Genomic DNA, 15,059 nt, shown 5'->3' on the forward strand with positions numbered 1-15,059 from the left:
AAGTAAGTAAGATGGCATTTGCCAAGACTCTAGTGCCAATAGCCTGACTCATGGCAAAAAATAAAGAGCCAGTTGCCTTCTCACCATCATCAAGGTAGCAAGCTAAGCTTTGATTCATCTATTACAGTGGTGAGCAGGCTCAAAAATGCTTTTTGGATGAGTGAAAGAATCCTACAAATTCTCTTCTGGCACTGAGAGGCAGCCCCAAACCATGGTTGGGCAACTGGGATGGTGGGAGAGTGGAATGGTAGTGCTATGTAGCCTGGAGCAAGTTGCCAGTCACCACAGAAGTGGATCAATAAAGAGCCCTTCCTGATAGTCTCCTTCCTCACAAGGAGGAATAACGATCAAATAGAATGACCTATGAGCAAATGCTGGCCCAAGGATGAATTTCACAGTAATGGGATTGTATGTGAATCACTTAAGCATATTCCTTTAGCCAGAAAGAAAGAACTATTTCTACTCTTGAATGAGGGAGGCTGCTACATGGTAGCTGAAACAAACAGAGAACAAAATTAACTGCTTACTAAACAAGGAAAAACTGTACTTGTTAGACACAGCCTCTCTAAACAAAGGAAACAACTGCTTTTATGTGTGTTAGATGCTCAGTCATGTCTGACTCTTTGCGACCCCATGGATTGTAGCCCACCAGCTCCTCTGTCCATGGGATTCTCAGGCAGGAATACCGGAGTGGGTTGCCATTTCCTCCTCCAGGGGGTCTAACAAACCGAGGGACTGAACCCCTGTCTCCTGTGCCTCCTGCATTGGCAGGCAGATGCTTTGCCACTGAGCCACCTTATGCGGGCTTGGGGGAATTGCGAAGTTCGGAGATTGTTGGACCTTTAGAAGTGGGAGTGTTTAGAAATTAGGTGGACCTTTGCTGTGGAAGCGCCACCACGGGAGTAGCTGACTTTCAGAAGTGTGGTTCCTGCTGCCAAGATGTCATAGATTGCTATCAAACTAGGATTGGAAGTCTTTATTCTCATTACTAAAAGTTTTACTTCCCAGTCAGAGGCTAAATGGCCATCCTCCTTAAGCCATTTCCAATTTGGGGATCCCCACAGAGGGGTTGGAAGTTACCTGAGTGAGCAGACAGGAGCTTCTGGCTCATCAGTGTTCCTGGTTCCAATTTTGACCTGGACAGTTCCAAAGCAGGGAGTTATTTTGAGTTCCCTGAGCATCTTCTTTTTTGATCTAAAAGCAGGACTAGTTTCCCACTGGAGTGCAGAATGGACTGGGGATGAACCACTTCGGGTTCCTTGTTTTAGGCAAGATCTGGGCTCACAAAGAATAGTGGCTATGAGAACAGGGAACCCTTTCAACCTTGCATTTATTGATGATGACTTCTGTTAGACTTGGGCTTCTCAGGTGGTGCTAGTGGTAAAGAACCCGCCTGCCAGTTCAAGAGACGTAAGAGACGTGGGTTCAGCCTCTGAGTCAGGAAGATCCCCTGGAGGAGGACATTGCCTCTCCTTAAAGGGATTTTTCACGGGCTGTGCATTTGGCCTGTACAATGCTCTTTCCTCCACTATCAGCAGAGCCAATAACAGCCTCACTTTCATCAAGTCTTTGCTCAAATATCACCTTTCCAATGATGCTTTCAAATTGTGGTGCTGGAGAAGACTTTTGAGAGTCCCTTGGACTATAGGGAGATCAAACCAGTCGATCCTAAAAGAAATCAGCCCTGAATGTTCATTGGAAGGACTGATGCTAAAGCTGAAGCTCCAGTACTTTGGCCACCTCATGTGATAACTGACTCATTAGAAGAGGCCCTGATGCTGGGAAAGATTGAGGTCAAGAAGAAAAGGAGGTGACAGAGAATGAGATGGTTGGATGGCATCACCGATTCAATGGACATGAGGTTGAGCAAATTGAGTGAAGCACAGGAAGCCTGGAATGCCTCAGTCCATGGGGTTGCAAAGAGTCAGACATGACTTTGAGATTGAACAACAGCAACACAGTGATTTTTTAAAATCATTCTGGAGCCTTATTTAAAATCACAGCCTGGGGACTTCTCTGATGGTTCAGAGATTAAGAATCTGCCTTCCAATGCAGGCATTTGGAGGTTCAATTCTATCCCTGGTTGGGGAACTAAGATGCCATATGCTGCAGAGCAACTAATCCCACATGCCTAGAGAAGCTGCATGCCGCATCTACTGAGCCTGCAAGCTGCAACGAAGACCCAATACAGCCAAAAACAGAAGATGAAGGATAGGGCAATCAAAGCCCCCAACCCCACCCATGCTTCTCTGGCACGCTGGATCCCCCTTGTCCCTTTCTCCTTTTGTTTCTTCTTTCCGAAGAACTTATCACCTTATGACATGCTTATTATTTACTGTTTATCCACTTAAATGTAAAAGTCAGAAATCTTTATCAATTTCATACATTGCCTGTCACATAGAAGGCATTCAATAAATATTTTTGGAATGAATGAATGCATATTAGTAGGAAAGAAATATAATATATATGCACACACACATACATATATTTGTATATATATGTATGTGCTTTGCTGCAAATCAGTCTGGAGCAAATGCTGTAAAAGAGTCAGAGACCACTAGGGGCTTCTGAGTTGGGAGCTGTGATGAGAGGTGGCCTGTGACATCTCAGACTCTCCAGCTATGCATATACCTGGACAGATGTCAAGCACTTCACAGCAAGTCTCCTATGGTATCTTCAGGGGGCTTGATGAAGTCCCATCTGGTGCACCAGGAATATTCCACTTGAACTGTGGAAGGATAATCAGGACTTGAAACGTTAGACACAACCTGCCGTGTGACCTTGAGCAGGTCATCTCTTTTCTCTGTGCCTCGGTTTTCTCTTTTGTAAAGTGAATAGAGGACCAAGTGATGGAGAAAGGCTTCCTCCATCCTCGAGATCTGTGATTCTATAAAGTGTGGTCAGGGAAGCCTTGACAGAACAGTTAAGAGCCTACCTGGGCCCTTCTGAATGTATCTAGCCACCCATCCCCTTCCTGTGGTCAAATACGAGGTTGGATCTGAGCATCAAGGTTGAAGGTCAGCAGACCCCAGCCATGTCAGTGCCGGTTTCTCTGCCATTACAGGAGATCGGCCTTGCCTCCCTGGGTGCACCTGACGAGTACATTGAAAAACTTGCAACAGTAAGTACCCTCTCTCCCTGGTGGATGGTGGGAATGTCTTGGGTCTTTGAAACTTTGCTGCTTTCCTGAAAGCCAGATCATTTGAAAAAAGAAAAAATCTGAATGTCTTGCTTACATTTGCACAAGTGACATTTCACATTTTGACTTCTTCTTAGTGGTTTGATTTTGAAATCAACTACATGCAGATGTTTACATGTAACTTTAAACAGTATGTCTTGAAAGCACCAACAGGCTATAATGATAGTCGTTGAGAACCCCCTTGAGTGGGTAGGTAGTCATCTAGATTCACATCTTTGAAAAGGAAAATATTTACTTTCTACCTAACACTGGAGCCAGCATTGGATCTTTCCTTTCTCAGATCCAAGGTAGAAGTGGGAACTGGCTTTTCCCTTCTAACCAAACACTCTCTTCCCCAGGGGTGTGATGACTGTCATCCATAGACACCATGGATGAGCGACTCTGCACAGCAGGGGTTTTCCTTCCTGTAGACCCCTTTCCAACTTGAGTGATTCCCTCCCTAACCTCTAAGCCACATTTTTAAATAATATGCTCAGCTTGGAAGATAAGAAATAAAACTTTATAATGGAACTAGGGACTACAGATTAATGCACACATATCATTCAGTTCAGTTCAGTTCAGTTGCTCAGTTGTGTCTGACTCTTTGCAACCCCATGGACTGCAGCACTCCAGGCTTCCCTGCCATTATGATATATCCATTTAGAAGTTTGTGAATTTAATTTAAGAGAAGGTTGAAACCTCCCAGATCCTTTCTCACTGCCCAGATGCTCTGAGACCCTGGGCAAGTAGCTTTTGCACCCTCACCTCTAAAAATGCATACAATTTTTTATATCATTTCCATCTCAAAAGTACATCATGAGGATCTTGAGGATCAAAAGAGTTAAATTTGTGTGGATGTAAGTTTTTAAATGCCAGATGCTGTGGTGATACAAAAAGCAACTTTCAAGGAAACTACAGAACTTGATAGAATCTCTCATTTGTAAGAAAAAAATAAACTCAAACACAGAGCATTAAGTTACCTGCTGTAATTGTGATAAAAGTATTCATTACCAACCTAGCTTCTCAAAAATAATCTTATTATTAATATACTGATCTGGCAATAGTCTTGGGCCCCTTGGTCTGCCCTTGAGATGCTGTGTCACTGTATTTATTTAACTTGACCTCTCTGGGCTAAAGATGTCTCATCTGTATGTGAGGAGCTCAGACTGACTCAGTTCTGACAGCCTTCCCAGGTTTCACATTCTCTGCTGCTGCTGCTGCTAAGTCACTTCAGTCGTGTCAGACTCTGTGGGACCCCAGAGACGGCAGCGCACCAGGCCCCACCGTCCCTGGGATTCTCCAGGCAAGAACACTGGAGTGGGTTACCATTTCCTTCTCCAATGCATAAAAGGGAAAAGTGAAAGTGAAGTCGTTCAGTCGTGTCCGACTCTTAGCGACCCCATGGACTGCAGCCTACCAGGCTCCTCCGCCCATGGGATTTCCCAGGCAAGAGTACTGGAGTGAGTTGCCATTCACATTCTCTAGTGCAATAAATAGACTTACCTAGAAACCCTGGGCCTTGGCTTTCTCTGGCCCTATAGTAGGAAAGAAAGTGAAAGTCACTCAGTCGTGTCTGACTCTCTGCAATCCCATGGATTATACAGTCTATGGAATTCTCCAGGCCAGAATACAGGAGTGGGTAACCTTTCTCTTCTCCAGGGGATCTTCCCAACAGGGATCAAACCTAGGTCTCCTACATGCAGGTGGATTCTTTACCAGCTGAGTCACAAGGGAAGCCTGAGAATCCTGGAGTGGGTAGCCTATCCCTTCTCCAGCGGATGTTCCTGACCCAGGAATCAATTCTAGGACCTTATTTCCCAAGCCATTTATCTGGGACATGTTGCACTGGGAGCTATTGAAAGAAAAAGACTTGGTTATTTGGGAGGCTGAGTGTAGTGACTGACAGGGTTTTAACACAGATTGTTGGATGGTGGGAATGTTGACTAATAACCTTAGAACTTTGAGGCCAAATAAGGAAGCAGATAACTCAATAAAATGCAGTGATGAAATTTATTGTGGGTAACTTACACATAGGAAAGGGTGGGTAGACAGCAGCCAGAGGCTTTGGCAACCACACTCTATGCCACAAAAAGGGTATGGGGGGTTAAAGGAGCCAACACTACAAGATCAAGTGCAGCCAAATTAAAATTTATTAGTTAATTAATTAAAGGGGCCAAAGCTAAGGATAGAATCTGATTACTAAGGGAGAAGCAGGCTCACACTGTCAGGAGTTAGGGGTTTTTTCCTCCCCCTGGAAGGTCTCATGACCATTATTTCTTGTGAGGCATTACCCATCTGCCTCAGCAAAAATTTTTATATGTCAGATGAAGTTTTTATATCAGATAAGAAGGGTAAAAGTTGATGAGGAACTTATTTGGTGCAGTCCTTGTGAGTAGACTAAAGTTCAACCATGCAGAAAAGGATGGGGTTAGGACTTCAGGCTTAGATGGAGCTGACAAAATGGAGTTGGCATGGTTCAGCCACACAGATGACAGGATACTCCCTCACTGATTCTATCATGACCCAATTCCCTACCTCCCACTGAGCCTGATGGGATTGTCTGGTAACTCCAGCCAACTTGGGGGAGCAACTCCCTCTAGCTGATGCCACAGAGAAGAAAGTGGAAGGGGTGGAGGAGTTCCTGTCATAGAGAGTGGCTTGTTGGGGGTATCCTTTGGGGGCTTCCTTAATACTCTCCCACAACTTCCCATCATATCTTGCATTCAGTTCAGTTCAGTTCAATCACTCAGTCGTGTCTGACTCTTTGCAACCCCATGGACTGCAGCACACCAGCCTCCCTGTCATTCCCTGGAGCCTGCTCAAACTCATGTCCATTGAGTTGGTGCCATCCAGCCATCTCATCCTCTGTCATCCTCTTCTCATGCCCCCAATCCCTCCCAGCATCAGGGTCTTTTCCAAGGAGTCAATTCTTCATATCAAGTGGCCAAAGTATTGGAGTTTCAGCTTCAGCATCTTGCATTCAGCCAACTCTTAATTCAACAGGCAACTGGATAGGGTAAGGCATAGCACACAAAACCATGACCCCAGGTCAGGCTGATTCAGAGAACAGACCTGCACAAACTCCCACCTGGGCACCTTGTCTCTGGCCCTGGGTCACCTGCTGCTTCCTTGTGTATGCTTTCAACTTGACTTTCCATTTCAGATTTACTGGTTTACTGTGGAGTTTGGGCTCTGCAAGCAAGGAGACTCCATAAAGGCATATGGTGCTGGGCTCCTGTCATCCTTTGGTGAATTACAGGTATGAACTGAACAGGAACTATGGATGGATTTGAGAGTGGTAGGTACAGCAGAGCATTCATTTTCCCTTTATGCTGTCAAAACCCTCTTATATCCACTTTGAAACCGAACCTTGGAGTTTCTCCTCAAGTGACTGACCTCTTAGCAGCTATGATTTGGTCATGACTGTGGGATTTAGAAATTGAAATTGAACTGCAGATACATAGGTCTCCAAACCAGAGGGGCCTCCTGAATCTAGGGTTGAACTGTGCATTGGGATATAGACAAACACATGCCAGAAAATGCGGCTGCTCCCACACTCTCTGTTGATCACCTTACCTGAAAATGGTCAGGGTAAAATATTCCTTTTGATCCTGATTACTGTCTAGTATGTGCAAATAATTTAGTTCACCTGCACTCGGACTAGGGTATGGAAAGAATCAGGATAAGGTGGGAGGGGATGCACAAATAGCCTAGGGGATGCGGCAGGGACCAGCAGCCCTGATGTAACCATGATGACTTTCCATTTGGGACCCGCAGTATTGCCTATCAGGCAAGCCGAAGCTCCTTCCTCTGGAACTGGAGAAGACCGCTGTCCAGGAGTATACGATCACAGAGTTCCAGCCTCTGTATTATGTGGCTGAGAGTTTTAATGATGCCAAGGAGAAAGTGAGGTGAGATGGTAACCACCGTGGGCCAGCAGCCCTTGGGACCTCCTGACTCGACCTGGTGCCGCCGGCGTGTGGGAGGTTGGGCAGGAGAAAGGACTCCAGTGCCTACAGCAGCGGTGTGCATCGGACAGTATTCTCTCCCCACCCTGTCCCTTTCCACTCCCTGTTGAGAGACGTGCCTTCCTTTGCAGGACCCCATTTCATAGCTTGTTAGCCGAACATGATGATCCCTGCAGACAGGCCCACCACCTTATCCTTGCTAGTGCGGCCACCAGGTCCACCCCTGAGCTCTGCTATGTTCAGAGCGGCCACAGAGGTACCCCCGTCAAACAGCCCTAGGTGTCTTCTCACCCCAGAGAGTCCCTTGTCACTTTAGTATGTGCATAACTCCCACATATGTGCATAACTCACCCCCCCACTTCAGCCTTTCAGTTCAGTCACTCAGTCGTGTCCGACTCTCTGCGACCCCATGAATTGCAGCACACCAGGCCTCCCTGTCCATCACCAACTCCCGGAGTTCACTCAGATTCACGTCCATCAAGTCGGTGATGCCATCCAGCCATCTCATCCTCTGTCGTCCCCTTCTCCTCCTGCCCCCAATCCCGCCCAGCATCAGAGTCTTTTCCAATGAGTCAACTCTTCGCATGAGGTGGCCAAAGTACTGGAGTTTCAGCTTCAGCATCATTCCTTCCAAAGAACACCCAGGGCTGATCTCCTCTAGAATGGACTGGTTGGATCTCCTTGCAGTCCAAGGGACTCTCAAGAGTCTTCTCCAACACCACAGTTCAAAAGCATCAATTCTTCAGCGTTCAGCCTTCTTCACAGTCCAACTCTCGCATCCATACATGACCACTGGAAAAACCATAGCCTTGACTAGATGGACCTTTGTTGACAAAGTAATGTCTCTGCTTTTCAATATGCTATCTAGGTTGGTCATAACTTTTCTTCCAAGGGGTAAGCGTCTTTTAATTTCATGGCTGCAGTCACCATCTGCAGTGATTTTGGAGCCCAGAAAAAGAAAGTCTGACACTGTTTCCACTGTTTCCCCATCTATTTCCCATGAAATGATGGGACCAGATGCCATGATCTTCGTTTTCTGAATGTTGAGCTTTAAGCCAACTTTTTGACTCTCCTCTTTCACTTTCATCAGGAGGCTTTTTAGTTCCTCTTCACTTTCTGCCATGAAGGTGGTGTCATCTGCATATCTGAGGTTATTGATATTTCTCCCAGAAATCTTGATTCCAGCTTGTGCTTCTTCCAGCCCAGGGTTTCTCATGATGTACTCTGCATATAAGTTAAATAAGCAGGGTGACAATATACAGCCTTGATGCCTTTACCCACATTTAACCTTTTTTGTGTGTCTTTCTCTAACCAACTTACCTAAAATCACTACCCAGCCCTGTTGCCCCAGTAGTCCTTACCCACTCTGTGATTTACTTTTCTCCCTAGTACTTATTAATGTCTAGAATCTTGTATGATTTAAGGTCTATGAGGATAGGGAGTTTTGTCCTTTCTGTTCTTTCTTTCCACTTCAGGAACAGTGCCAGACACATAGCAAGCACTCAGTATTGCTATTGTTCAGTTGCTAAGTCATGTCAGGCTCTTTGTGACCCCACAGACTGCAGCACACCAGACTTGCTTGTCCTTCACTGTCTCCTGGAGTTTACTCAAACTCATGTCTGTTGGGTCGTGATGCCATCCAACCATCTCATCCTCTGAATCAGTGAGTAATTGGCAAATGTGCCAATCGCAGAGGCAATTCAGCACCAGACTGGTGGAGTGGTACCAGGACTCTGAGACTCTCAGCCCTCCAAGAAGATGGCCCTGCCATCAACCTGCTAGAGCCACACTACTCCCAGCAGGAGATAGGCTGGGCAGAGGGTCTACTTAGACAGGGCAACCATGAATCCATTTTTACCACTTCTTTTGTTATATCTGAGCAGTGATGCATAATAAATATAAGTCTTACAGGCTTCTGGGATCCCATGAAGCTGGGCATGTCAACTTTGAATGCACCAGACTTAGGTAACCAACAGTAAAATGGTAGCCCACAAATGTACTTTCTTTGACCCCAAATGACTCCCTTTACTCTTTTCTCCAGGGCCCTTAGGTCCTTCCTGCCATTCTTTCCCATTTTTCTCCTAAATTTTCACCCTTACTGGGAACCTAGTCTTCCTGTAGCCCTAAAGGTTCCACTCTGCCATTCCTGGGACTCCTTTAGTGTTATGGATTTTTGTGAGTTCATGCATTATTCCACCAAGGTAATTATAGTCACAGGTAAGGTGGCTCAGACAGTAAAGAATCCACCTGCAATGAACGAGACATGGGTTTGACCCCTGGGGTCTGGAAGATCCCCTGGAGAAGGGAATGGCTAGCCACTCCAGTATTCTTGCCAGGAGAGTCCCATGGACCAAGGAGCCTGGTGGGCTACATGCCATGGTGTTGGACACATGTGAGAGACTAACACTTTAACTTTTAGAGATGCCTGGTAGCTATTTTGTACCAAACACTGTTCTCAGTGCTTTTCAGATATTAATTCATTTAGTCATTAAATAAGACCACAAATTGCAGATAGGGGTATAGAAACATTGAAGGGGTAAGTAACTCACTCAGAGTCATACAGCTAGTAAGTGGCTGGCCCAGGGTTTGGACTCAAGCAGTGGAACTCAGAGCCAGTACTCTTAACTGCTGAGTCGCACTGAGATTCCCATATGGACAGGCCCTTCAGGAAGTGCTCAGCCCCAGGCCAACAGGGAAGACCTTGCCAGGACATGGGCCTCTCTTTGAAATCCCACCAGCTCTGCTAGTGTTCACTTCCCCTGGTGACTCAGTGGTAAAGAACCTGCCTGTAATGCAGGAGATGCGGGTCCATTCCCTGGGTCAGGAAGATCCCCTGAAGGAGGAAATGGCAACCCACTCCAGTATTCTTGCCTGGAAAATCCCATGGACGGAGGAGCCTGGTGGGCTATATAGTCCATGGGGTGGCAGAGAGTTGGACATGACGGAGTGCACTCACTCACTGCTAGTGTCTAGAGCCCAGAGGAGACACAAAAGCTCTCATCTGCTGAGAACTGGCTCACAGAATGAAAGAGAATTCTAAAGAACACAGTTCAAAAAAGGAAGGGATTTGAGCATCTCTGGGATACCCTCAGAGCATCCTGACTAAAAGAAACCATGCCAACCATTTTCAATTTTGGTATTTAAGTTCTAGCAGAAACGGGTCTGAGTTTGTTCACACACCCGCTACTTGACCTGAGGAGGGCTGAGTGGGCCTCAGACTGACAGCCCAATTCATATACCCCCAGTGGGGGAAGTCGATTCCCCAAAGGAAAAACAAGGGGCACCCGGGAATAAGAGGGAAGAGAGGAAGAGCAGGCAGAGCCACAGGCGTCTACTACTATTCTGGTTCATGTCACCAGCTGCACTGAGAAAGCTTTTTCCAAAGAAAAAGCTTTGGTTCTCAAACATAGGAGGGCCCTCAATCCACGTTGAGTTTTATTCATAGTGTTGTCTTCAGCTTTGGGAACCATGTTTCTTTCTTTGCATTGATGGTCAAGCATCTCAGAGCTTTTTTTTCTTCTACAACATTCTTTGGCTAGGTTGTACTTACTCCTTTTATTTTGTTTAATGATAAGAATTCGGTCTTATTGTATACTGTGCTTTTATTGTAAGCTACTTCTGACATTTTGGAGGCATGTGCGTAAGTGTGTTTGTGTATACACAGACACACCTACCACATGCAAAGGCTTCCCAAAGAGGACCTAAAACTCCATTTCACTTCTCAGCCCAGTACTAAAGCCCCTGGTGAGGTTTCAATGCTACTAATAACCAAGTGAATGCCACTGAAAAATCTTTTAAAATTATTTTTCCCCAAATGGTAGCCTTCACTCAGACCTATGATTTTGGTTTCAGGAACTTTGCTGCCACAATCCCACGGCCCTTCTCAGTTCATTATGACCCATACACTCAACGGATTGAGGTCTTGGACAACACCCAGCAACTTAAGATTTTGGCTGACTCCATCAGTAGTAAGTAACATATACCCTTTGAGGCCATTCTCTCATAGAGGATTGTGTTTTCTTACCTTCGTCAGAGGAACAGTAAGAAATGTATTAAATATATAAGAAAAGCATTTCCAGGGAAGCCACTGACTTATTGAGAGAGAAAAACTTAGCAATAAAAAGCCAGAATTGCCTTGAGTGTCCTTTCTGCTTTGACCTTCCTGGACCCCACACCACCTCCGATGACCCACCACCTTTCCACCCTGGCTTGTTGCTGCCAAGTTCCCCTTTCTCCTTTGCATTTTCACCCCTTTCCCTCTAAGTGTCCACTGGACCTTACTCTGCCTGGAATACCAGCTCCTAAGGATAGATTTTATCTACTTTATCAACCACAGAGTAGTTCATCCATTGACCTTTTATTTTTTCTGGACAACAAGAATATTATAATAGTTGTTCTTAAAAAGGCATTGTGCTATTGTGTTCATCTCCCGATTCTTTCTAGCCTTCAAATTCCCCTCGAGCAACATTGACCAGCTCTTAGTGCCCATGCTTCCCCTGGCCTGTGCCTATACAGTTTTTGTTTAAAATACTCTCTTTACCACTCCCATTTAGGGACACCATTCCAGTTCATCTTTTAATCTTCATACATGTCTCTTCTTAGGGTAAGCCTGGTTTGGGTGTCCCTCCTAGGTTTTGCCCTTCCCATAGATCCCTCTCTCAGAGCACTTATCGTAGGTTTTTTATTTTATTTTTATTTTATAATTGTTTGCTTGTCTGTCTCTCCAACTAGACTTTAGCAGAGGGCCATGTCAGGTTTACTGTCAAATCCCCAGCAGTTATCCATATTCCTAAAAATCATATTAGGTACTCAAGAGCTATTGAATGAATGGACAAAACCACCAAAGGATCAAGCTTAAAGGGAGAAGTTCTAGTCCAAGGGGTGGGGAGTTTCTATCTGTAAAAATGTGCTAACAAAGGCCAGAAGGGCTGGTGGACTTGGCATACCCCTCTCTACCCCTGTGATGTTGCCTGAGACCACTGCTAATATGTAGAACTAGCCCATTATACTCGTTCACATCAGGTATGGCTTCCCTCCCATAATGAGCCATTTTGATAAAGTCCAAGGCTGATTCCCTCCCATAGATGCCATCTTGAACACTCAGCTGGAATAATCTGTTCACCAAAGAGGCCAGCCAAGGGCTCTGGAGGCTGGGGTGTGAGAGAGAAGGGTTAGGCCATAGCTGTTTTTTCTCTCTCTTTTTCTCATTTCCCCTGAGAAAGCGAAAATACTTTCAAAGACTATTATTTATAAGAGGTTTCTAAAAATCAATGAATGACAGATTTAGGAACTGGAGGGTCCTTAGAGTTTTGTGACCTTATATAAGGCCCCATCATCTCTATACTGTCCTCAGGACCTAGGCAGGAGTAAGGCTGGTCTGTCTCTAAGTCCCCTTCCACTTCTATGAAGAGTCTGTGTCCTTATGGCCCCATGGCATGTGAGAACCTGCATGAATGAAAGTGACTCCATCATACCTTATTTAGTCTGGTGGTCTGGCAATCTAGGCTGAGTTATCTGCTTGGACCATGCCTTCTCCAACCTCGTGTGTCTCAGAATCACTTGGAGAGCTAGTTAGAAATGGATAGTCCTGAGTTGTACTCCCAGACTATCCCTGAATGTGTGATATGAGTCAGGGATTTGTATTTGTAATGAAGGCCCAGTGAATTCTGACATGGAGTGGGGATGGGGGGCTATGTGAACCCTACTTTTAGGTTCTGTGGCTTAGCCCCTTGCGAGCATCTGTGGATGGTCATGTGAAAAGGAATCTTAAAAGCTAGTGATTTCCCTGGGGAGAAAACTATTAACTCCTTCCCTGAGAAATAGACTATGGAAAGAGGAAGCTTAATTACATTAATAGCTCTTTAGCACTTCCTACAACTTGGAATCATCTGTAATGGCTCGGATTTTATCACCCTAACTAAGCTGTCAGCTCCTTGAAGGTTGGGGTAGTACCTAGTGTATCCACACACCCCACTGATTCCCTAGCCTTTTACATGCTGCAGATACTTGAAGGGTGTTTGTTTACAGTATAAGTGGCTCCTTTGTTTTTCTTTGTAGGTGAAGTTGAGATCCTTTGCAGTGCCCTCCAGAAATTAAAGTGAAGTCACGGACAGAACCTAAACTGAGAATCTCTCAATGGAAATCCACCTACTTCTTTTATTTCATCTTAAAAAGTGTAAAAAACAAGTCTTAATTCAAAATGACAGCCTTAAATCCTTTCGAGAGCAAGTTGGCGGGTCAACAAATAAAATCATACGAAATGACAGCATATTAATAATACCCAAAAGCATAATGGTAGATCTTTTGGGATCATCTATGATTTAGAGATGATAATCTCATACTCTGAATTGAATTAAAAATCAATAACCTGTCACATTTCATCAAAGTTAATGAAAACTTGGGACCTGTTTTATTCAACCTTCCTAAATACTTTCATTTGCTGTAGAGAATTCCTAAAGGGATATATCCCTCACTGTGAAACACAAGCCTATCAGAATTGAATTTCTGGATTTAATATAAATTTTAACCTACAAAAGTCTTTTTCTGTTTCAGGGAACTATGATTCTACTTACTGCTTTGTTATTTTGCCTATGTAGATTTTCTTTAATTCAGAAGCCTATTAAAATCAATACCAATATTAAAATTCATAATGTAATATCAAAATATTTCTGTATGTTTTATTATCATCATAAACACTGGTATGGAAGGTGGTAGAACTTTCCATCTGATTCAACTTGCAGTATCATTTTCCAATCAATCAATTGTCAAGTCTGTTTGGGGAGACATTTTGAAGACATTTAAGATGCAATGCATACATGCTAAGTCACTTCAGTCATGTCTGACTTTTTGCAACCCCATGGACTGTAGCCCACCAGGTTCCTCTGTTCATGGGTTTCTTCAGGCAAGAAAACTGGAGTGGGTTGCCATTTCTTCCTCCAGGGGATCTTCCTAACCCAGGGATAGAATCCAAGTCTCTTAAGTTTCCTCCATTGGCAGGTGGGTTCTTTACCACTAGCATTACCCAAGAAGCCCCTTTAAGATGCAATAGATGTTAATTAAAATCCCAGCTGGTAGATTTTCAGTAAATATTCATTGAATTAATACATTATTAAACAGCAAATCTTCAACAAATTTGAGAATTTTAAATTCATTAAGAAAAACTTTAGTGGTTTCTCAATTTTGTAGTTTCTTGGAATGAAATAATCCTCTCATTGCCTTAGAAATATATTAGCTGGATAAACTTATAATGTGAAAAAATGATCAGAGTTTCAGATTTCCCATCCGTTGCAGGGGATCATTGTGATAATCTAAGTCAAGTCTGGGCAGTTGACAGATTTGACTTTTGTTGGTTGTGCATTTTATGTGACTACACAAATATAAGAAACAGTGGGGGAAAAAAGCAATGTCTTAAAAGCTTTGGTTTGAAATTCTCACACCACTCTATCATTTTATCATGAAAATAGTTAAATCGTCAATGATTTTTATACTTCTGCAAGTGTGATTCTCAAACCAGTTGTATCATTATCAACAGTAAATCCTAGGCACAATCCGAGCCTTGTTGTTGTTCAGTCACATCTGACTCTTTGCAACCCCATGGACTGAAGGATGCCAGGCTACCCTCTCCTTCACAGTCTCCCTGAGTTTGCTCAAACTCATGTCCATTGAGAGTCAGTGATACCATTCAACTATCTCATCCTCTGCCCCCGCCTTCTTCTCCTTCCCTCACTTTTTCCCAGTGTTGGGGTCTTTACCCAAATAAAATATCTGGGGATGGGACACAGAGACCTGTGTTTTTAAGCACTACAGTGTATTCTCTTACACCCAGCCAAGCTACCTCAAGTTTGAGAAGCCCTGATTTCTGGTGGTCAGTTCTGCCACTTGCTAATGATGTCATCTTGCATGAGTCACTTCTC

General features: G+C 44.3%; 1 protein-coding gene across 1 annotated transcript in view; it reads left to right on the forward strand.

Annotated features, from left to right (window-relative positions):
- PAH (phenylalanine hydroxylase) overlaps positions 1-13,767 on the forward strand; it is an 89,165-nt gene extending 75,398 nt beyond the window's left edge. Inside the window, exons 9-13 of the mRNA XM_055566200.1 lie at positions 3,065-3,121; positions 6,342-6,437; positions 6,956-7,089; positions 10,999-11,114; positions 13,204-13,767. Of these exons, the coding sequence (XP_055422175.1) occupies positions 3,065-3,121; positions 6,342-6,437; positions 6,956-7,089; positions 10,999-11,114; positions 13,204-13,247 (447 nt within the window). The 3' untranslated portion in view covers positions 13,248-13,767. The remainder of the gene's footprint in view (positions 1-3,064; positions 3,122-6,341; positions 6,438-6,955; positions 7,090-10,998; positions 11,115-13,203) is intronic.
- The last annotated feature ends 1,292 nt before the right edge of the window (positions 13,768-15,059 follow it).

Source organism: Bubalus kerabau, chromosome 1, assembly GCF_029407905.1.
Source record: "Bubalus kerabau isolate K-KA32 ecotype Philippines breed swamp buffalo chromosome 1, PCC_UOA_SB_1v2, whole genome shotgun sequence".
In the NCBI taxonomy this organism is placed as follows: domain Eukaryota; kingdom Metazoa; phylum Chordata; class Mammalia; order Artiodactyla; family Bovidae; genus Bubalus; species Bubalus kerabau.